General features: G+C 36.0%; 1 protein-coding gene across 5 annotated transcripts in view; it reads right to left on the reverse strand.

The window, feature by feature from the left end:
- Positions 1 to 1827: 1827 nt before the first annotated feature.
- tmem232 (transmembrane protein 232) overlaps positions 1828 to 25122 on the reverse strand; it is a 39547-nt gene continuing 16252 nt past the window's right edge. For 4 of the 5 annotated variants that reach the window (XM_088629353.1, XM_088629354.1, XM_088629352.1 and 1 more), the window contains 6 exons: positions 24958 to 25081; positions 24421 to 24622; positions 21712 to 21890; positions 8549 to 8796; positions 6294 to 6387; positions 1828 to 2042 (listed from right to left, as the gene is read on the reverse strand). In XM_088629353.1, the coding sequence (XP_088485479.1) occupies positions 1854 to 2042; positions 6294 to 6387; positions 8549 to 8796; positions 21712 to 21890; positions 24421 to 24622; positions 24958 to 25081 (1036 nt within the window). In that variant the 3' untranslated portion in view covers positions 1828 to 1853. The remainder of the gene's footprint in view (positions 2043 to 6293; positions 6388 to 8548; positions 8797 to 21711; positions 21891 to 24420; positions 24623 to 24957; positions 25082 to 25122) is intronic. The other variant, XM_088629355.1, reaches the window with a different exon arrangement.

A 25122-nucleotide genomic window follows, 5' to 3' on the forward strand; every position in this document is an offset into this window, starting at 1 on the left:
TGCTCCTTAAAGTCATGTTGACATACAGTAGTATACTGAGGCAGAGAAAATCATTACATCATTTACTGTGATTTTTTATTTCCATAATTATTTCCTTTATTGTATAGCTATATATTTATATATCATTCTCATTTACCAACTCCATATCAGAGGGGTGATCATTCATAAAACAGGAATAAAAGACAAAATGGTCTGCATATAGTAAACCCTATTTAGAAATGCCACTTAAGTGGAAAGAAAATCAATTTAGCCTATGAAGTACCTAATCAGTGACCAAAGTGAGAGACAGTCTCCAGATGAAAGTACAGAACTTACCCAGATAAAAATTACAGAATCACAGAACAAGCCGAAACATATGCTACTGTACAATTGCTACGATTGAAACTAGAAATACATTGGAAATGATGGTACAATCCCTTGGAGATGGTGAGCCTTGGCAGATCTGGAGGCCACCTCCTGAAGGCGCACTTCGTCTCTGCAGGTGCAAAGATGCTGACTTGTGCCGTGTGGATCTTCTTGTGCTTTGGCCTAAGCCTCCTTTTCCCTGCTGTACTTGTCCCACAATGTTCTCATGCCTGAAGGCTGACTTTTCCTACTGCACAGCCTCCTTTGGTGTCCAATTCCATCCTTGTTGCTAAGGTGGGTGGTGTATTCTAACATCTCTAGTCTTACCCTAGTGCATTTGTAGCTTTGCTGCCTGGCAGTGCTAGGGCCCTGGGTTCAATTCCAGACCTGGGGTACTATCTACGTGGAGTTTGTATCTACTCCCTCGCAACCATGAATTAGAAAATGAGCTAGAAAATGGACGGAGGAATGGTATAAATCTGCCAAATATGCAGATTTATCCATACAGTGGTTCCAGCTTTAATACCAGTGTTCAAGCATATGTCTTGGATTCCAAACAGATTCCAGTCATAAGATGAGAAAGTAAGATGTCATGGTTAGCAGTGTCAAAAGGAGAGCTAGGAGATCTAAGGACCTGATATCAGTGTTATAGATTTATGTAATTAAGTACTAGAAGGAAAATGCAAACATGTCTTAAATCTACAATACTTTATACTTAAGACAGCACCTAACTCATCAATATGGAAATCAAAATCATACATCACATTTAACCTTTTGCAAAAGCTTTTTATTATTCTCTATCAGACAACACCTGTTAATATTTGACGCAAATGTCTTACATAGTTTTGTAAACAATACAATATTTAAGTATTCGTGTTTGAAAATAACATATGGAATGTAGTGTAGTTCCAAATTATATTTTCAGAAATTATATTTTCAAATATGGTAATTTCTCCATATTCAACAGTGTCATGTGTAACGTGTACTTTTCAAAACATTGTATAATGTAGTACAATGCTTAGAAAAAGCTGCTACCATTATGGATGAATTTATAACAATAATCTACCTTAGCAAAAAGATTTGATATACTATTTTATTTACTAGGCCAGCAGAAAATGTGATTGTACAAAGATAGTTAAAAATATTTTGGATAATCTTATTGAGGACATAATAAATTTCCAATCACTAAAAAAAACTTTTTAAAAGTCTCTGCTAATTAAATATATAATGTTTAAATATATATTACAATACAAGAATGAAGGTCATGATATCCCCGCACATTAATTAAAAAATAATTAATGTTTTGTTTTTCTTTTTACAAGAAGACATCTTAAATGATTCTAACACAATTGTTACTTTATCAGGTCTGCTAATTTTTCTTCGGTGCTCGAAAAAGATTATAAAAATCAATTTTTCTTTTAGTATGTGAGTGACATTACAAGCAAGTACTTCAACAGTTGCACATAAGCTGTAATACACTGGTTTTATTTCTTCTTTTCTTTTATTTTTCAGAAATTGACATTAGCTGGCTTCTCAATTCCTGGAAGTTCATAGGGCTTTGTTTTCTTGTTCAATTTCTCTTCCCGCTTCCTCATTATCTCCTTGAAATGTTCCTCTGCTTGCCTTTCCTTTTCCTGCAATTGTTTATTTTCATTTTCCTCCTCTTCCTTTAGTTTCATCTGTAATTCTTTTCCCCACTAAAACAAGGCAGAAGCATACAAAGGAAAAATGTTTTATGACATGTACTATGAATTTAAATAATTTGGGAGTACAGTATATATTCTGAGCCGCACCCTGTCTTTTGTCAATAAAGATACAATCTTGCTGCAATAGTTGTTCTGCATGATGCCAAATATATATTTTTATCTAATTCTCGAGAATCGCTGTGTGATTCTGTTCAAATTGGAAACCGTTAAGAGCTGCCAATGACTCATTACTGCATTGAAAAATGAAAAAAAGGCACGTCCTTCTCCCTCCTTTATTTTGGCACACATTTTTGCTTTTATAGATGTGTACAGAACAGATCACTTTGATAAAAAGATTAAAACCAGGTATTGATTTTAATACATTTTAGCAGTGAGATACTGATATAATAGGCATAAACAGACATCTGCTTCACACGTGTGAATTATCCTTTTATGGTTAACATTGGGTCTAGTCCCATTACTATCAGAGATTTAACCATTCAATGAGTAACCCAAAACATATGCATGAAACTGGTAAAAAAATGACTGCAAGATTCTCTTTCATGTCAAATAATAAGGATAATTTATGAAACAACAAGGGATCTTTTTTAAAATATCCAGAAAGCTTAAAAACATAAGGAATGTGTTGAAATTAGGGGACCATACTGATAAGTACAAAATTTGAATGATTCCAGTTGATGTAGAAATGGTATCTTTAGGATACAGATTTTTTCACAATTTTGTAAAGTTCTTTATCCTTTTTATACGCAGCTTTGGTTTGGAATGGCTAGTTATTAAACAGGTCAGGTACAATTAAAGCTCTTGCTCCAGCATGAAGTTGTTGAAGGCCCTGCAATTTCTCCACCTGTGTGTGATTTATGCTACTGCACACTCACACTCTTAGTGAGTCAAGGTGGTCACTGGTGAGCTGCAAGTTGAGGACTCACTGGGTGATTCAAGCCTGTCATCCTGTCAGCATTTGCCCAGTTGGATACTTCTCTTTGGCAAAAGCTGCTCACAGATGGCTGAAGACACGAAGGTTTGATGATAGGACTTAACCAATCCTCCAAACAAGTACCTTTGCTGGGTGACTGACTAATGTGGCTTTCCTAAGATATCTTGTCCGCACTACTTTCTGGTCTTAGAAATTGGAATGAATGAAGATCTTTCTAAGCATCCTTTTTCATACTTATCAAACTGATACATTGGTATCATTAAATAGACATACAGTACATAGTGATAGGCCTAAAAGATATTGTGGGTACATGAATAATAAAAAAAACTTAAATGCAATAAGTTGCAAATTTCTTATTTCTAATTCCTAATGAAAATTAGGGTGGAAATCAGTATTGTGTTGTCTGCTGTTTGTGACTAGAAGAGACACATTGATTTAAGTATCACTAGGCTACTCTAAAAAGTTCCTTTGGGGAAAGGGCCATTTGTATTCAATGTTTATAAATAACATTTAACTCAAGAAAATGTAAAAACACAATATCTAAAATGAAATTAGGGAAACTGACACAGGACACACATAACAGTAGATGGCATTTTAAAGTGCTGAAAAGCATACAGAGTAAATGTAATTAAGGTTTTTCATTTTGCAATTTTGAAAAAAAAAGATGAAATTGATGTGTCTTCTGACTTGTATATGAAAATTATTTCTAATGAACCCAATAACAGCTTTCTGAAACCTCAGGCTGAGACTACAGTTATCAGTTTGTTGTTTTATTACTTGAAATTTTAAGCTAGTGAAAACAGTACTAGATGAAGACAATTATGCAAAAAGCATTCCAATAACCAATTCAAAATATGGTTTGTGTTTTTTCTTGATTTTTATATTTTACAGTAAACTCTGATGTTCTCTTATTAATTACAAATGAAAGGATTAGGGAAAACTGTCTTTCTCAGCATATTTCTTTCCACTGCAGTAAATAAATGATGAAGTGTTTTAATATACAACAGTACTAATTAAAGTACAATGTAATTAAAGCTCTTAATAGAATGAAGCAAACCAGGACAATAACATTTTTGCAATGTATCAATATAGTGTATGTGAATTGGAGATGCATACTGTAATTTAAAAAAAATCAAAGGTCGAACCAAAATAAAAAAATATATAATATGTAATGTATTTTATTAAAAATTAGATAAGATTAAAAAGATTAAAACAGAATATAAAGTAGGTAGCAGAGAGAATTAATAAATGATTGGCCAGCAGCTATATCACTCTGCAACTCACAGCTGGCAACCCACTGAAGTGGGTGTGATCCTGGTCAGTACATGGATGAGAGACCTTGTGGGAAAAACTAAGGTTGCTGCTGGAAGGTGTTAGTGGGGCCAGAAGGGGGTGCTTACACTGCAGTCCATGTGGGTCCTAATGCCCCAGTATAGTGACAGGGACACTACTGTAAAAAGGCGCCATCCTTCAAATTAGACATAAAACCGAGGTCCTGACTCTCTGTGGTCATTAAAAATCCCAGGGCGTTTCTCGAAAGGAGTAGGAGTGTAACCCCGGCATCCTGGCCAAAATTCCCATTGGCCCTTACCAATCATGGCCTCCTAATAATCCCCATCTAACGAATTGGCTTCATTACTCTGCTCTCCTCCCCACCAGCTGATGAGCTGATGTGTGGTGAGCATTCTGGCGCACAATGGCTGCTGTCGCATCATCCAGGAGAATGCTGCACATTGGTGGTGGAGGTGAGTCCCCATTACTGTAAAGCAGTTTGAGTGGAGTGTTCAGAAAAGCGCTATATAAGTGTAAGCAATTATTATTAGTATCGAGTCCAAGACAATCAATTGGAGTGGAGAGCACTATGTGTGATGTTCCTAAGAGTATGGTTTTGAATGAGGGTGATGAAAGGGTTACTGGAAAATGACTACTGAGCAGGGAGATTCAGCATCAGCATTGCGTCGTCTCTGGAGAGTTCCCCCAGAATATACTGTACAATATAGATCACAAAATGCAGATGAGGGACATGGATAAATGGATAAGAAGAGCATGAAGCTGGGTAGAGGTGATAGTGGATGGCAGCTAGAGTCCTGCGGAGGAGTGAATTCCAGTAGAAATTCAGCTTCCAAGCAGGCCTGCAGCTTTGTGACTTTCTGAGATGGAGGGAAGTAGGAATTTGATTCCGTCAAACAAGTGGAAGAAGAAAAGAACAGTGAGGAGCTGGACAGAAACACATAATGGTATCGAGTGAAATGAAATGTGCAAGTGAGAAAAAAAAGTATATGCAGGCAGGAGAAAGTGGACATGATTAGGTTTTTACCTCTTCCTGAACTTTGTTTAAAATCTGTTTTTAATTTTTCCATTAAATAAGAAAAATGTTTGTAGAATGTGAAAGTAAAATACTTTAAATAATTCTGCCAAAATATGCTTCTGAGTGGAAAGTGTTTATCTCAATACATGTTGATAGTTCTAAGAAAAAACAGGGACAAAACACATTTTAGTAATACCCAGCTTATATGCCCTGAATAGCTGTCAGAGCCATTCATCTTTTGATGCACTACTCCATGGTGCCTCACAGGAGAAATTACATCAATTAGAAGTGCACCTGACTGATCTCACTGCAAGCCAAACTTGCAGGCCTTTGACAGGTCACTGGAGTTACCATTTTGCCTCCAGTTCCAAACCAGCTAATACATGCCTTACCTCAGTGGCTCTCTTCAGATTGTGTATTGTTTGAGGAATCCTGGTCACAGTCACCTATTGACATGACCCAGGCTCGAATTGGCAAGATCAGAGTTCAACTGAATTCCAAACCAAAGCCTTTACTGGTTGAGCCACTTGGGATGCCCAGAAAATCAAACCTTTACAATATAATTTGGCAGAAAGTGCAACCACATGCAGGATTACGATTTGTAGATGCCTGAAAGTCTAAAAGGGAGACTTTAAAGGAAGGACATTATGATGAAGCACATCAGCAGAAACTCTAACAGTCCTGAGTTTGTATAAAACAAATGACATTGAAGGTAGATATAAGGCAAACATAGTAAAAATACCTTTCCATCCACCAAGCGCTCAGACTTCTAACATGTTGATATCGAATGTGAATTTTGTTATTTATTTGAGAACCTAATGATTACAACTACTGTATGTGAAATCATGAATAGATTTAGTTTAAATGACTAGAGGTGCAGTATCTGAAGTTTGCATTGGATATTTCAATTCAGACTGTGAACTGTGAACTGTGAACATGTACTTATCCTACTAAATTTACTTATATTAAGCAAATCTCATTTGTATTCTAAAACATTTACCTGATCTTTTACAATGTCCATCAAGTGTAATTCTGTCCTCGTGTTAAAGTCAATAGATGGTTCATAAGAAGCCTCAGCCAGCAGAATTTCTTGTCTATAATAATAAAAAAAATGAATACATGAATCTGCAAAAGAATTCACATCATTTAATTTAGAATTAAATATTATTTTCCTGCCTTATGCCCATTGTTTTGGATTCCTCACGATCCTGGATTGGATGAAGAGGTTAGAAAATGGCCGGATGGATTAAATGTTCTTCTGGAGACATTTGGGAATGTTTATGTAGTAGGTAATTAACAGGATTTTGAGTCAACATCTCATGTATTACTGTAGTTTGAAATGAAACCTCTTGTAAAGTTTTAAGATAAGTATTGACACCCTGTGTCTTTCAGTTAGAATGATTTGGTGCCTTCAAGTTAAATTTTTCTAGTTTCTCAAAGTGTCTTTTAAAGACATTGTTGCAAACTCAGATGTACTACACCTAGTCCCAGGTGTTGCTATTGCATGACATGTTGAGGATGTCTGACTCAAGCCTAATCAACTTCAGTGGTGCATGTCCAGTTATCTATTGCAATTTGGTGAATCCCATTATCTGTTATTTAACAAATTAGCCTAGGCTTGAAACACCACTGTCTGAACAATAAAACTGAATTTGCACTTCAAATGAGTGATTTTAGTGGTTAAATCAATTGAAAAGTCTTTGGTGATTTTTTACATTTGATAGCAAATAAAAGGTTCTTGTGGGTACTTCAGTTTAAATTCTGCTAAAAGAGACAGCCTAATTACTTTAATTGACATGAGTTACACTACAAATTGAATATTTTAATACTTACTTGTATTTAAAGCACCCATTAAACGTTGATTGTACCCAACAGATTGCTTTCAAGAAGAACATTACTCAGACAGTTACTACAGGAAAGTAGAATAAGAAGATGGATAAAAATACAAAATACTATGACTAGCCTATTCAATCTGAATCCATTTTACCATATTTGAAGAATATTTCTAATGGTGTTTATATGAATGTAAGTTAATAGCATAAAGCAGGGGTCTTCAGTGTTCAACTCATTTTGAAGAACTTTATTTTGTTGTCACAAATATATACAGAATAAACACAAAATATATGCCTTATACTGTATATAATGCACAAATGAAGATAAGAATAAAAAACCAAAAGAAAAATAAATTTTGCTCAGTTTAAACAGTAATCATGTTTAAAAATATATTATTCTTAAATATAATATTCCTTTTGTTGTTATCGACAAAAATGACTTTTTTCCATACATTCTCTATCAGTATCCCAAAGTTTTGAGATGCAATCATTCACTCTCTGTTTTCTACAGATTTTCTGCTTCCCCTTCCCTAGTCTCCACAGAACTCTCAGGTAAAAAAAATCTTCAATAACGAACAGGGCCAGACTACCCGCACCCTTGACTGGAATTTGGGTGCCTTTGAACACCCCCTGGCCCTACGGAGGGTCTTCTTTCCACTATTCACTATGGTCTAAATCCTGTCAGAGAGATGCCATACAGTATATAATGAAACAGCAGTCAGGGAAAAGTTAAGCAAAGTAAAAATAGTCTCAGAAACCCTTAGCAAAATGGCAAGCCCACAAGAGATGGGTTAGAGTCTCTTCTTCACAGCAGCCGATTCTAACAAAGGAAGGGCTGGGAGTGAGGCCTCCACAGCACAAGAAGGTTTGTACTCGTTAACACTGGTGAACTCTACACTATATTGCATGCTAAGTCTTTGTGAACGTTACACAATTCCCTAGAGGAGTTCAACTTTAATAACCAGCACCTTTCCCGTCAGAGTGAAATCTTGATCATTTCACTGCATAGGTTTCCCTGCTAGAATTGGCAATTTGTTCTGCTTCCTGACCTTTCTCTGAAGTACACTCCCAGGATCTTAATTCTGTTCTCTTGTAGTCAAAGACTAATTTTGACTTCCTCCAATTCTGATAAAAGATCGTGTTCTTTGATTTCATTTTACTTTTATAAGCCAAAGAGAACAAATCACAGTACTGCAAAGCCCTATTTACTGAAAATTTGTCAGAGAGAAGTGTGATATAATCCATACACAGGGATATCCTTACCTCTTTACTCCCACCCCCAGGCACTGATATCCCTTTAACTGCCCTATCCTGACATAAAGCTCAGGCTAAGAGCTCCATAGCTAATACAAAGAGCAGAGGAGATAATAGGAAGCCTGCCTTAACCCAGAAGAGAAGTACCAACAAGTAAATGAAAGTGTACCTGAGTGTTAGTTGAGGTGCCTTGTTTTTCACAGGTTGCTGCTTAGGACGACATGCCCGGGGTGTAGATATCTCCTTCTTTGCCCATCTTGAAAGTGGGAGCTTTAGAGGAATAGGAGGGATGTAAAGCTGCGAAAGTGTGGCTGCCACTCTCAAGCTAATGAACTGGAAAGAATCATTCCCAAGAAAACTTGATGGAGTTTTCAAATCCACATTAGAGAAAGGATTTTTTGGGCTATTGACTTCAGCCTGGAAGTAAATGAGTCAAAATAGAAAAAAAAAAGACACTCAGAACTACAGTATAACAATTTTCTGGAAACAAAAGTCTCTGCAAAGACAAATACAGTATTTTAACTGAAGGAAAGGCTGTTTTCCCGACACATGATTGTTTCTTTAATTAAAGTAGTTACAAATTGGAGGACTGTCTTTCAAGGAGAAGCGGGAAAGTGCTGCATATCCAGCTTGTAAAAGATGGCACACACAATAATGTTTATTTTCTTGTTGGAGGCAGAGATTGAATGTAATACAGGTCTCTGTCTATTCATTCCTCCCACTCAAAGAAGGGTTTACTGTATGAGGCCAACTGTTTTTTTTAATTCTCCTGTCTAGTCCATATAAAAAACAGATGAGTAATTGAACTGTGTGATGAAAACAGAGCTCAGTGGCTATAGACGAATCCATGAAGTAGTCCTTAATACTTAATCCCCTCGTGGCATGTAATAAATTATAACTAAAGGCATTCATCAACAATTTACTGATTCCTGATGATTTTTTAAGCTGCACTAGACAATGCCATTAAACTGAGGCTCCCACTTCTTGATCATTAAAGATCCCTTAGCTCTGTTCAAAGGAGAAGACATATTAACCCCAATGTCCAAGCTAAATGCCACTTTACACTTGGACAAAGTGGGCTCCCTAAATGTCTACCTTAATTTAATTTGGTAAATACAATAAGACCTATTTGCGATGAAGACCTGAAGAAGAGCTAGACAAAGATTTTCTGGTGCAACATGACAGGTAAGGAGGGCAGGAAATGGAATCAATCACATTTATAAAAGTGTCTAAAAAAGATTGGAATCTACATGAGAGTTAATATCTCAAGAAAATGATGAGTTGCTAATGTGAAGGGACAAGAAAAAGTGCATGAACATCAGATTATTTTGGTGCTGCAAATGCTCACAACATTCACAACATTTGCTTAGAAAAACAGGCATCTTGTACAGAAATACAATTGGAATTAAGCCTAGACAGAGAAATTTACAGTCCTCCCCAAATTTTCCTAACTCCTGCCAGATCGTCTGGTTTTAAATATCAGTATAAACACCTTTTGAATAAAAACAAGATATTCTACTGTGGTGAAACAGGCTTGAAATTATTTATAGTCAAATTTGTGTGGACTAAGTGGTATCCCTGACGTGGAAAAGTTTACTTAACAATTAATTTACAGCTTCTCAAAAAAACCCATTAATTCTATTGCCCTTAGATACTAGAGTATGCAGCTGTGAAACATCTCACCACTATTTGAAAATTAAAACAATCTTAAAATATGCAAACTCCTAATTGTGGTCATTAGTCACACCTCTCAAATCCACATTATAACAGCGACAAGAGAGAAGATAAATTGCTTTTTCTGACATTTTATTAGAAGAGGATGTCCCTTAACCAAGTTTAATAGATTCTATGACTTCTCCAGTGATGGCTGATGGCACTGGTATATCAAGGCAAAGTGGCCCTATGTGAATGCCTTATTTTAAATAAAGGCTTTACTTTCCCATAGGGCTTTCCTGACTGTTCTCATTCTTGACCAAGTGTACTAATGTGCACTATAATTGTATTTTCTCCCTAGACAACCGCAGCAAACATCAAGCAATAACAAATGAAACGAGTCATTTTGACATTGTAATTTAATAGCTTAAGCAGCTATCTTTTCATAAAAGAAAATTAGGTTGCTATTTTCTAAAATGAAAATTCCTGAAATAGCAAGGAAAGTTAGTTGTTTTACTATAAAGCTAATGTTAACAACTTTTCTATCACTGAATCTTTCAGAACCAAAAAACATGCAGAAATTTGTTTTAAAAATTGGTTAAAATATTTCTATTTACACTGACAGAATTTTCTATTATCAATTTGATTGCTCATAGAACATTTTGAATCTAAATCTAAAAAGTGCAGATATTTTCACTGCCTTCTTCAGAGTCTATCAAAATCTGAAACAATTCAACCTCAAGCTAAGACATACAGTGACTCTTTCAATTAAAAACAACTGAAAATATGAACAACAAATACATGCCATCCTCTACACATTGTACTAATGTTGAAGGACATGCTCAGTCTATCTAATAAGCTCCTCTGGAATCACTTGTGAATGATCTCTGAAGTAAAATCAGTGTCCTTGCATCACTCTGTCTCCTACGTGAAATTAAATTCTGTAGTGATTAAAACAAATAAAAAGCATTAAAAATAAGCTTATCAGAACTCAGAGAGTGTACAAAAATATTTTTTTCATTTTCAGAAACACTGCATAATCAACCCTGAGTTATTTTAGTACCTTACCTCTGCACATTATTTTATATCATTGCAGTCATGTAAATATATGCATTATGTCTTAATGCAAGTGTTTTGGATTTGTTTACAGTTTAGAAATGTTATGAAGCATTGAGTATTTACCTCAGAGACTACATACATTAAATTCAATTCAATATATTTTTATATAGCATCTTTCACAACAAGGTTGCCCCAATATTTTAAATCAAAACTTGAATGCTAAAACCTAACACTTTTACTGTTGGAAGAAGATAAATGTCAGCAAAAATCCCACAGAAAATCCAAAACCTAAAATGTTGATTGCATAAGTATTCAATCTATTTGCAACTCCAAACCTAAATTAGTTTAGGTACAGATGCAGCCATTCAAAGTGTTACAAAGTATGTAAACATACAGTATATGGCTGGTCTTGGTACTTTAAAGAAAAAAATACACACCAGTATTCCATTTCTCCCTAAACATTGTAAGCTTCGAAGTCTTTAACTAACGTGATACCGGAGTCAACAAGCATACTTTTAGAATTTGATTAAAAGGGAATATAATATGGAATCGCGTATCTAAAGAATTTAATAACGGTATGATTATATCCGTGTACTGCGGCAGGACTGTGTAAGGCTGTTTTGCCTACCTGATCATGCGAGCTGTCTTGTAGCCTACTGGTCTAGGTGCGTGACTACCAGCTGGCAGGTTGTGTGTTCGAATCCAGCTGGTGTTGGACTTTTCATTTTTATTTATTTATTTTTTAATCGCGTAACATAAACATATTAGCGTATGCAAACTGTACTGTATACAGTATGTATATGTATATGTATATTTGATGTCTTAACTGTGCCCGTTTAATTGAATTAAAAAAAAATATTTAACACGAACATTAAGCTGTTTACATCTTCCGCCTGAGAACAGTCACCCGTTGCTACCCAACGCAGAATGGTGATTGGATGACACCATCTGACACCCCTCTGATTGGAGAAAAAAGACGTGCTGGCGTGCTATACACACTACCAGGAAGAGGAATTCTTTCTATTCAAAACGTGTATTTTAAAAGTTTAAGAAGTAAAAACCTTACAGCGTACACAGATTTCTAAACTGATCAGGATCGTTATCTTTGTCTTATGCATAATAATGTTCACCGCTCTGTCCAGCAAATTAATAATAAACTTTATTTTATATAGCGTTTTAAACGAATAAGTAATTAGATTGCTCATAAACCTAATCACTTGCTTTTTCTTTTTATTTAGGCTCAGATTTCAACTATAGATCATATTATTAATAACCATAATAACAACCAACCAACAAAAACAACCATATAAACATAATGGTGGTGCTGGACCTTCCAGTTTTATTTATTTATTTTTTAATCGCGTAACATAAACATATTACCGTATGCAAACTGTACTGTATACAATATGTATATGTATATTTAATGTCTTAACTGTGCCCGTTTAAGTATTGAATATTCATATCTAATTTTACCACTGAAGGGAAATCTTAACATAAACATACAGTATATGGCTGGTCTCGGTACTTTAAAGAAAAAAATACACACCGGTATTCCATTTCTCCCTAAACATTGTAAGCTTCGAAGTCTTTAACTAACGTGATACTGGAGTCAACAAGCATACTTTTAGAATTTGATTAAAAGGGAATATAATATGGAATCGCGTATCTAAAGAATTTAATAACGATATAATTATATTCATGTTGCAAAAGAACTGCAACGGACATAAAAACTCCCTTGCATGGTTTCATTACGACCAGAATCGGTCTTGAGATATTTTTAACTTGATTTACAGTATTTGAGAGGTATGTCTTAACACCGATACTACAGTGCTTAAGTAGTGCTCACGTATATGTTTCTAGGTTTATATTATGCATTTCATACGGTCAAATTACTTTTGAGCAATAAGAAGCGAGAAACGGTATGCGTTTTACTTTCGTTTTGTGCTGGGACCCGTGGATTGATTAGAGATATCAAGTACATACAAGTCATTTTTTAAATGTTGTAGTTCGTCTTGAAAAAATGTTACGAGTACATCATCTATCAACAATTACACAGGTTCTGTTTCCATATTGCGGATTTTGGTTACGTAATATTATTTTCTAGATTTCACGTTGTGAATATGATGGGATGTCTGATGGGATGTTCCTAAAAATCCATCCTCTGTAAAACATCTTCTCTAGTTGTCCTGCATATGTATTCGCTAATGAAGCTGTGTGTTCTGAGCCTAGCCAGCTTAGAGGGCTAAAGACAGCTTGTGTTTAAATTGAGTGTAAGGCAATTTATGCTTCTAAAGTCATGGTCAGCATTTATCTTTGTACTGTGTTGTAAACTTGTTCTGTGCCAAGTCACATTATTTTATAGCGTTTTTAAAGCGTTATCAAATACGGTGTTACCGTAGTTTACTGAGTCCCATGTCACATGGTCTGTGATTGAAACCTGTAAAACCGGTTTGATTCGTCACAGCCAGCACTCTTCAGGTGTGAGGGTCTTCTGCTCAGAATGAAACGCTAAAATGTTTGTGTATATTCTAATGGTAGTGGGGGCGGGGTGTGTGGGAACAGGTTTGGTTGAAACATTTTCTCTGAAAGCATTTTCTTCTTGTAACCGATCTTGTTACAGCATGTTACAGTTTACTATTATTAACCATATTAATTTTAAGTGCTTAATGTAAAATCTTGTAAAAATATATTTTCATTGTTCAAATATACATTAAGTCTGACTATCATATAAGTCATATATATCATATATTTTTGTTTTTTTTTAACCCAATCTCCGGGAAACCATTAGTACGATGGTGAATCGGAGATTCTCAACCCTTGCTGCGTACGACTGGAAAAGAATTCGTGATCGGATCAACGAAATGCTTCGTAGGAGGAGGCGGTCTTTTCCTCTTGTCTAACAGTCTGTCCACAAACAAAACATTCCTGTTAGACAAGAGGAATTGAAAAAAAAACAATGTTGTCAATGAAAACCGGTGTGTGTGTCTCCCTGCTGGATGTCCCTCTCACAAACTGCTGAATTAATAAAATAATTTTATTGAAAACGAGTTTGTGATTGGCACAGAACAAGTTTACAACACAGTACAAAGATAAATGCTGACCATGACTTTAGAAGCATAAATTGCCTTACACTCAATTTAAACACAAGCTGTCTTTAGCCCTCTAAGCTGGCTAGGCTCAGAACACACAGCTTCATTAGCGAATACATATGCAGGACAACTAGAGAAGACGTTTTACAGAGGATGGATTTTTAGGAACATCCCATCAGACATCCCATCATATTCACAACGTGAAATCTAGAAAATAATATTACGTAACCAAAATCCGCAATATGGAAACAGAACCTGTGTAATTGTTGATAGATGATGTACTCGTAACATTTTTTCAAGACGAACTACAACATTTAAAAAATGACTTGTATGTACTTGATATCTCTAATCAATCCACGGGTCCCAGCACAAAACGAAAGTAAAACGCATACCGTTTCTCGCTTCTTATTGCTCAAAAGTAATTTGACCGTATGAAATGCACAATATAAACCTAGAAACATATACGTGAGGAGTACTTAAGCACTGTAGTATCAGTGTTAAGACATACCTCTCAAATACTGTAAATCAAGTTAAAAATATCTCAAGACCGATTCTGGTCGTAATGAAACCATGCAAGGGAGTTTTTATGTCCGTTGCAGTTCTTTTGCAACATGAATATAATTATATCGTTATTAAATTCTTTAGATACGCGATTCCATATTATATTCCCTTTTAATCAAATTCTAAAAGTATGCTTGTTGACTCCGGTATCGCGTTAGTTAAAGACTTCGATGCTTAAAATGTTTAGGGAGAAATGGAATACTGGTGTGTATGTTTTCTTTAAAGTACCGAGACCAGCCATATACTGTATGTTTAAGTTCCAAAATTAATATCGTTTATGGGCTTCACACGCGTTGCAGTATGCTCAGGCACTAAGTAAAAGGAGATGCTTCGTATTGCTTGACTAATTTTAAAAACTAAGTTATAAATATAAAAATTGCAGGCGCTGCTCTGGTGCGTCGGCTCCTACACAGTGCCTGTCTGCCGTAAGCGTTACAATATACATACAGTACCCAACACTGCTTGTACCCATCTGTCATGCAAATAAAACACCTTGAACTGAATTGAATTGAGGGGAGAAGGGGGGGATACTAAAGCCAATACTGGCTCAATGGGCTTTGACGTGCTAATGCGTTGGTTTAACGGTCCGGGTGTGGCAGGCTTCCAATGTCAACTCGACTCGATTAGAAGACAATGAACGTATTTTAGCCCTAAATGGATTAATAGCAAACATGGTTTACATAAAATACATTTTTTCCAAGAAAGTTTATAATAATACGATCTATAGTTGAAATCTGAGCCTACTTTAAAAATAAAGGAAAAGCATTTTCAGAGAGCAGTCACGCTGTGTTTATGTAGAAAGCGATTAGGTTTATGAGCAATCTAATTACCTATTTGCTTAAAACGCTATATAAAATAAAGTTTATTTAGAGATGAATGATCAGTGTCGCAGTTTAAATAATGTGAGTCAGGAAACTAACACAGCGCCACCGGATTTAATAACGCAATAAAAACGCTATAAAATAATGTGACACAGTACAGCACAGTACAACAATACTGACCATGACTTTAGAAGCATAAATTACCTTACACTCAATTTAAACGCAAGCTGTCTTTCTGTATGAACCTCTAAGCTGGTTCATACAGAAAATGTAGAAATGCATTAGCCTGATCATGATTAAAAAACACATAATTAAACACGCGTTTGCGATTTAAATCAGAACACGATTTAAATCAATATAAATGTTTATATTGTAACGCATACTGTCCAGCCTCCATTTCTCTATAAAAATTTACTGTTGCACACACACACACAATAGAAGCAGGAACCGCTGTCAGAAGGGAAGATATATTCAAAATATCGCAAATATCGATCATGTTGCGATATTTTGAAATATAAAAGTCAATTGATTGTCCATAATATCGCTTACCTAGTTTTTCGAAGAAATGTTTGTTAAAATAAAAGTCCAACACCAGCTGGATTCGAACACACAACCTGCCAGCTGGTAGTCACGCACCTAGACCAGTAGGCTACAAGACAGCTCGCATGATCAGGTAGGCGAAACAGCCTTACACAGTCCTGCCGCAGTACACGGATATAATCATACCGTTATTAAATTCTTTAGATACGCGATTCCATATTATATTCCCTTTTAATCAAATTCTAAAAGTATGCTTGTTGACTCCGGTATCACGTTAGTTAAAGACTTCGAAGCTTACAATGTTTAGGGAGAAATGGAATACCGGTGTGTATTTTTCCTTGTGATATTTTAAGCTCTAGTTGAATGATAGGTGTCGCATTTTAAATCATTTTCGTAGCTAGAAATTATGAAACGCCCTGTTAAAAGCAAGGAAGTTTTTATGCCCCGTTGAAGTAAAACAAAATGCCTGACAAAGTATGGCTTGGACAGATTCCAAGTGCTTGTACAAATGTGCTAAAGAAATTATACTTTGAGTATACAGCTTGTCCAAAGTCATCCATTATCAATACTATTAGTAATATCTTCAGTAAAGGCTTTGATGCATAAATATTTCTGATAAAGGTAGGTTGTGTACTTCTGTCCAACTGAGCAATCTTGCTTTCATAATATATACCAACATTTTAATGACTGATGATTAACATGCTGTAATACACTGTTCAAAATTAAAGGCTCAAATGCTGTACATGAGAGGTTAAGCTCCCCCTGGCGGTTTTACAAGGCGACGCCGGATAGTTAGTCACGTGACACACGTGACACGCGTGATACTGCGTGATACTGTGACACGCCCACCGGGGTATGCCGCGAAATACCTCACCCATTTTGAATGGCTGCATCTGTATACACAAATAATTTTTATAACCCACACAACTGATTGAAAAGGCCTTTGTCCATATGCAATAATAGTGGTTCACATGATTTAAAATAAAAACAGCTGTTTCTGTAAGGGCTCCCAGTCAGGTAGTAAATTTCAAGCAAAAATGTAACCATGCAGACTAAGGAACTTTTAAAAAAACTCATGGATAAAGTTGTAAAAAAAAAGCACAGGTCAGGAGAAGTTTATGAAAAATTGTAAAGACACTAAATCTCCCTTTGAATACAGTAAACACGATCATTAATAATGAAATTTGTGTTCTACCCCCTAGGCACTGCCTTGATCTTTCCAAACTAAGTATTCGGACAAAGATGAAAGTGGATCCCACCATTAGGACAATGGCAACTTTTAAAGAACTAGCTAAATCAATTCTTAAGATAGCAGAAGGTGTACATGAGTCAACAATATCCCAGTCAATACACAAAGCCAATATACAATTTATATAATGGATTTAAAATCCCATATGGAGTTTGCAACAAAGCATTTAAGTAATACTGCAAACATGTGGCAAACGTTTCTGTGGTCAGATGAGACAAAAATTGAACATTTTGATCTAAATGCGAGGCATTATGTTTGGCGTAAACCCAACACAGCATATCACCTGCTTCTCATCAGGGACTGGGAAGCTTGTCAAGAAGGTGGGAAAATGAATGGAGCAAAGCACAGGCAAATCTTGAGGAAAAACCTGCTTCAGTCTGCTAAAACTGGAACAAAATTTGACTTTTCAGCAGGACAATGACCTGCTATAGAGAGCCTGAGAGGGTCTTTTGAATGTACAAATTGGGACATATTTAGCTCTGTTCTAACCTCCCTGGATGAATATAGTGACACAGTTACATTAACTGCAGCAAAGAGGTACAGTATGCATCTCCACAAGAACAATTAAGACATAGGGCAATAAGAAGCAATCGTTTTCAAAAGAACTGTAAGACCTATGTAATAGGCAGAACAGGGTTTTTCTCAAGGGTGACTGAACTGAATATATTTCGGCAAAGTATGAACTGTGCTCTCCAGTGAGTAAAGCAAAGAGCAACTATACAAAAAAGCTGGAAAAGCAATTAACCAATGATAACTCAAGATCATTCTAGAACAAATTCAGGACTAAAAATTCAGGATAAAAAAATCCTGTCACCCTACTGGACAATGGCTCCAGCCTCCCAGATAAATTTAATCAGTTTTATGCTCACTTTGAGAAACTTAATTTGAGAAACTTAACTTCCTCCTTTACCGTCTCTTCCATCTACATTGAAGCGGTGAGAGCAATTAAAAAAATAAAGAAAAGAAAAGCCACAGGTCCAGAATCTGTCAACGGTGGCCCTTAGACAGTGTGCCACTCAACTGGCTCCTGTGTTCACCAATACTTACAATACTTCACTTCTTCTTCAGAAAGCTCCTCACAGTTTCAGAGTATCCACTATAATTCCTATTCCTAAATCTTCAAAGATATCCTGCCTTAATGAGCACAGATCAATTGCTAGGAAAGCCTTTGAATATCTCCCCTGCTGGTTCCTCACCAGTTGGCCTACTGGGCAGACAGGTCTCTTGAGGACTCTGTTAACCTGGCTCTCACCTGTACACTCCTGCATTTACAGAAGCAAAATTTCTATTTTGTATCCTTTTTTGGATTATAGTTCAGCCTTCAACACTGTAGACCCATATAAATTATTTAATAAATCTCTGGATTTGAACATCATCTCTACTATGTGTCATTGGATTCTAGATTTATGACGTGTTACCAACAAACTGTCAAAGCGAATAACGGGATATCTTGCCCTCTGACTCTTAGTACTGGTGCTCCCCAAGGCTGTGTCCTACCTCCGTGGATTGTTCCCTTTTTACAAACACCTTAATATCTCAGGTTAGCTTGGATATTTAAATATGCAGATGATACCACTATTGTTGTCTTTATCTCTGATAATGATGAGGCTCCAAACTGACAGTTGACAGACTGGAGTACTGATTGACCTGGTGTTCTGATAATAGCCTTCTACTCAATGCATCACAAACTAGGGAAATAATGATTGATTTTATATGTGTCCAGAACATAAAACTCCCCACTATCATTAACAAATATCCTATAGTGACTGCAAATTCCTTTAAATTCTTGGCAACATACTGTACATAAGTGACGATCTTAAATGGAGCACCAATACAGATCATATACTGTAGTTAAGAAAACACGGTAGAGGACATACTTTCTCAAACAATTTAAGAAATTCAGCGCGAACCAGCAACTTTAGCAACATCAGTTTTACATAGCCATAATTCAAAGTATTTTGACAGCTTCCATTATAGTTTGATATGAGAATTGGAATGACTATACAAAATGAAAACTGGAAAGGATCTTGTCTAGAGCCTCAAAATAATAGGCTATGAACAACCCTTCCAATTCATCCCTTTACACAAGCTGTAGCTCCAATCGTGCTTACATAAGCTGTAGCTCCAATCGTGCTTACATGATTAATGGAGACCACTAATCTTAAACTATTATAAACTAATCTAGTTTATAATCTTTTTCAGCTCCTCCCTTTGGAAAAACACTTTAAATCAATCTTTTCACGACCCACTTCAACCTTTGCCTCTTTCCCACTACCCACTTCTGACCAAATTACATTTTAAGTCTAAGTCTTAAAACTTCAGTGAGCCTGTACAGTAATCTCTAGCCAGGTCATTCCCCACACAACCAACACAGAACCGCGAGCAAGTGTTACAACAAAACCACACTGAGATACAGATTGTGGGTAGCAGGTACTTGGATAGATGGCAGGGAGAGGCTCACTCGTTCACTAGATTCGTCTCATAATCCGAGTATGTCGTGCAGCTAAATTGAAAGTTGCGCTTAACAACCTTTGGCTCGGTTTCAATCTGGTCTACTCTTCTTCTATACAAAAACCTATCAGCCAGACTGAATAACAAATAGGCAGACTTGAGAATGTTAAATTTGCAGATGTTGAGACCCTTCTGTATTCATTTTACAAAAAAGTATACCTATAACATGTAATTCAACAAAATGGGACATCACTGGAAGAGGGTAAATACTGTTGCATAGCAAAAGTTGTTTTGCATGAAACCTTTTTTTTCTGCTAATAAATACCAGCTATTATGACTGTGAACCACCATTCATTGGTGCAGATAGAATAAATACAAATATAAACAAAACGTGTGTTAATCAAGTGCTGAGAAATAAACTGGAAAACTATTCACACAGCCAAAATATTAAAAAGAAATTAAAATTAAAAGAAGAAAGATGAACTACAAATAAATTAGCAGATCTGGTTTATTTGCTGAAAAGCATGGTGTGGGATATTATTTAATAATATATGAGTACAGATGCTAATCTATATAATGATGACCAAGCAAGATCTCAAGAAGGAATATTCTCAGATTACAACAAAGTATTTGATAAAAGAATTACATTTCAAAATAGAATGTCTGCTCTAATATATTAGTTAAATAGAAGAATGAGAAATAACAGTGTTATTTCTAATTCTTTGACTGCCCTAATATTTCTGTCTTTAATTCCACATTATTACTCATTATGTTATTCTTCACTCTTGAAATTACTACCATGATATCCCACTGTCACGTTTCTTGAACATACCGAAAGTACACAGAATATGTCACTTCAGATTGGTAACAGTCCATGGGATGACTGAATAGTGTTCCTAAAAGAGGCACGGTAGATTAAGTGTTCATGGGAAACAGCAGCAACGCTTATACCCATCTCCACAGGTTACACAGCACAGAATAAATGAGAAGGTGGTGCTACATGAAAAATCAGCAACCTTTAACAAAAGGCACGTAACAAAATTCTGTGCTCAGACCTTTTTTTCTGGAGCTGGCAGTTTCAGCACTGTCAGAACCCATTACAGAGGGAAACTAGATATCTGTGAAAAGAAAATGTAGGTCTAAAGTAACAAAAGCACAATGGAAAAGAAACAGAGACCAAGATTCTTTTTCTTTTTTTTGAAGATCCAATTTGTAAGGGGAAAACTGCATTCAATTTTACAAAAGCGTGATGTTTTGTAGATTTGCAAGTTGAATCTGATTGTGGCATCTTTTGTTAAAATTGATTCATAGACAGAAGAAATGAATGAATTAAGTGTTAATCACCTGCGATACATGAGTTGAATTTTAATGTGCTTGTTACGATTTTGCAAATTTTTAATACTAAACACAGCAAAGGTTGCAATTATACCACAAAAATGTCAAAGCAGATTTTGTGCACGACTTTAACGATCACATTTTCTCTGTCCAAACTTAATAATAAATAAAATATGTGATTTCTGAACATTTATCCTAAAACAATTTCTAAAAGAAAATTGTTTTCATACAAAAAAATGATAAAAACAAGCTAATAGCTAAGTTACAGAAATGCACTGAAGTGACAAAATAACATTAACCATAATCTGTCCTTTCTCAGCATGAATATCAAAAAGAAGCAAATTAGTTGGGCTTCAGTTTCTTTGAAAATAGTGTCTAAATAATGGTTATAATACTTGGGAGCACTGCATTTTATGTTGTATACAGTACCCAGCTGAGGTACATTATCTTGTGTAGGATAAACACAGTATGAAGCATTTTAAACTATTGCACAGGTTTTTACTGCAATTATACATTAGCCATTCAAAGTGTAACCATCAGACTTTGTGTTGCACAGAAGATATTTATCATTTACCTCAGCTACTCTTGTGGCCTCCAGGACTCGCAAATCTGTCTCTTTTCCAAGCTGCTCTTGAAGAGCTTTCCAGGCAGCATTCCTTAGACCTTCTCGAGCCACATCCCCGTGTAGTACATGGCAAATTTTCACCACAGCATGGATAGCACTATACCGAGCGCACCACGTCTCTTCATCTGCTAAAAGTAGACACAGCATGTCTACTAAGATAGTATAGGGTCTTTCAAATAGTTGTCAGGATTCATTACAGTGAATATTACAAATAACCAGTTGGTTTAATTTCAGTGGGCTCTTTAAACCTGTAATAAAATCACTACATTCCCTTAAGCAATTATATTCACCAGTAAGACTGATGAAGCAGGTATCAATGTATGTATACTTGTATTTTATATGTATAGGTCACATAGGCTGTCTTAGATTGTTTTTCAATACCATAAGACATCAATTCAAATAAGAAAAAACTCTCCCGCTTGATTCAGGTCATACAGACTCTCCTCTGACATGCTGGATATAAACATAAAGTGCCTAAGATCTAGTCCATCTCCAGCAGACACCAGACAAAAGACAATATTTAATGAAAGTGGTCTTGACATAGTATTTTATGAGTATTGGTACCTTCCATCTCCAGCATTTATGATTAAAAATTCATTAAGTAAAATATTGGATTGAAATACATGTTGCCAGCAGCCATGTCACCCTGCAACTTACAATTGGAAACCCACTGAAGCTAAGCAGGTGTGAGCCTGGTCAGTACCTGGATGGGAGACCTCCTGGGAAAAACTAAGGTTGCTGCTGGAAAAGGTGTTAGTGAGGCCAGCAGGGGGCGCTCACCCTGCGGTCCATGTGGGTCCTAATGCCCCAGTATAGTGACGGGGACACTATACTGTAAACAACTGCAGAGACGTTAAACCGAGGTCCTGTCTCTCTGTGGTCATTAAAAATCTCAGGGTGTTTCTCGAAAAGAGTAGGGGTGTAACCCCGGCGTCCTGGCCAAATTTCCCATGCCTCCTAATAATCCCCCTCTATGAATTGGCTACATTACTTTGTACTCCAGCCCCCCCCCCCCCCCACCACTCCAACGGCAGGTGGAGCAACGAGCCGGTTGGAGTATTCTCAGTCACATTTAATGGCAACGTCGGCTCAAAGATTTGGTTCAAACCACCAAATGGAGCCGGGCGTGCCGACAAGCGGACCCTGTTGATGCGGGATTAATGCTAGGATGAGAGAGATTGGATTTAAATACATTTGAAATTTATTGGATTTAAATACTTTTTAAAAAAACTTTACTTGCTGTATTTTTTAAATTTTAGAATCAACTATTGTTCACTAACTAGCATAGAACAAGAAGGAAAAGTAGGTTTGGTGTGTTTATTCATTTATATCACAACTGCAAGAGAAGCAAAAAAGTTACAGTCTAAAAGCAAGACTGGAATGTTTTACAGACAATAAAACAGATGTTGAAACCATTTGAGATTTACTGTATATATGTGTAAAGTGTGCCAAGATCTCAAGGGAAAGGCCTGGGAAAGGTAAAGAGCAGAATAAAACAGGAAAAGATTACATTTTGAAACACAAAAAATGCTGTATAATAGAATATTTAGAGTAGAGTACTTAGAGTAGGTTTTTTTTATCATAAGAATGATTAAACCAAGGTACAGCTTTAAGAGTGCAGTTTCAATCAGATTCCAGAATCAGCAATCTGGTCAGCTGCCATTGGCCTGTCATTTAGCAGGACTTCTACAGCCTTAGTGCAGAGCCATCTGAGTGGTACCAGGTTAAACGGACTTTAGATGGCCTTGGCATTACCAGAAATTGGTGTTTCCCCATGGCCCTGTGAGATTATAGTATTTTCAATGACACACATACTCCTCTAGTCAAAGCTAATGCTACTGCAGGTTCTGTGGGGATTTCAGTGTGAAAAATGGCCAATGGCTCTGACAGTGTGCATTTTAAAGGAAAGAATGCATGGTCTTTCCCTTTGTGTTAGCATGAGGGTTGTAGCAGCAAGGGTAGCAATACACTGCTGAATTCAAATTGGGAAGGGAAAGAAGATATAAACAGATAAAAAATTAGCAAATCTAAATATAAAAATGAAAATCATAATATTCTAAAGGTATGCGCAATGGTTTAGAAAACTATATTTTTCTAACTGCTTTAGAAAAATACACATATGTATTAACATATGTTTGAAATACATATGAAACTTTTAATTTTGTGAGAATCTGGAATGGAATTTTAACTAAATTTGTCTATGGAGTATAAACTGTATTTGTGGAATCGATTAATTGTATTTCTAATGTAAAATGAAAAGAAATTTCTTAAAACCCAACTGCATAGTTTAAAATATCCTCCTCAGTTCTTTGAAAGTGATATTAGGAAAACAGAAAAGACTGATGGAAAAAGCATTTTAAAAGCTTAAGAATGGTAGAGAAGATGAGAAGATCAAACTACACTACAAGTCTATTCACTACATGACCTTTCTCATGTTAATGTGCTGTTCAACAACCTGATTTATTAATATTTTATAATGATCTTTTCTTGAGAAATTGAAAATCTTCCACTACTGTGTGGAAATCACATTTGGTGTTTTGACCAAAGATCTCTATCAAAGCCTTCTTCTGACCGATTCTCTTATACACCTGTAAAAGCAGTTTTAGTGTAAAGATGTTTTTATATAGCTTTATAATAATCTTTTCTTAAAATACTTACATATACCATCAGACAGAGTGCCATATTCTAAAATTGACAACAATGCTCCTTCATTTTGCCCTTTAGGCTGCCGTTTCCTAACCAGAGCAGTCTTCTGTATCTCTGCATGGCTGCCATGCAGACAGATATCGGCTAACGCATTGACGTAGATGTGTTTCAATTGCCATGGCCAGGCAGACAAGCCAGCTGATGATACTGCTCCCTATAAAGAAGGATTTAGGATTCATAAATTTAAATATAAAATTAACATACACCACAAAAGTTACAAGTAACAAGTTACAGATTTAAAATGAAATGCAGAAATAATAGGGTGTGTAGGGCGTGTAATAATAATAATAAATCATAGGGCATGGTAATAATGGGAACAATACACTTCTAGCATCTGGACAAGTGTAATAGATTTAATATACCCTTTCTTATGCTGTTACTATGAAATACCAAGATTACACTGTCTCTTTTATTTATGTCTGATAAAAGAACACAATTACAACACAGCAGAAACTGGATGAGTGAACACTTGACGCTAATTAATTTTACCTTCTTTTGTTGAGTGTCTCCATCCTGCCCACAATCTACAGCAAGGTCCAGTAAAGCTTGTAAGCACAGCAGGCTTGACTTACCAGCCTCACCCAGGACCACCAGGCCCAGCCCAGAATCTACCCTGTCAACATATACAAGGAGAGAAACCTGAAACCTGTGCAT

This window comes from Lepisosteus platostomus, chromosome 4 (assembly GCF_059453375.1).
Source record: "Lepisosteus platostomus isolate fLepPlt1 chromosome 4, fLepPlt1.hap1, whole genome shotgun sequence".
In the NCBI taxonomy this organism is placed as follows: Eukaryota; Metazoa; Chordata; class Actinopteri; order Semionotiformes; family Lepisosteidae; genus Lepisosteus; species Lepisosteus platostomus.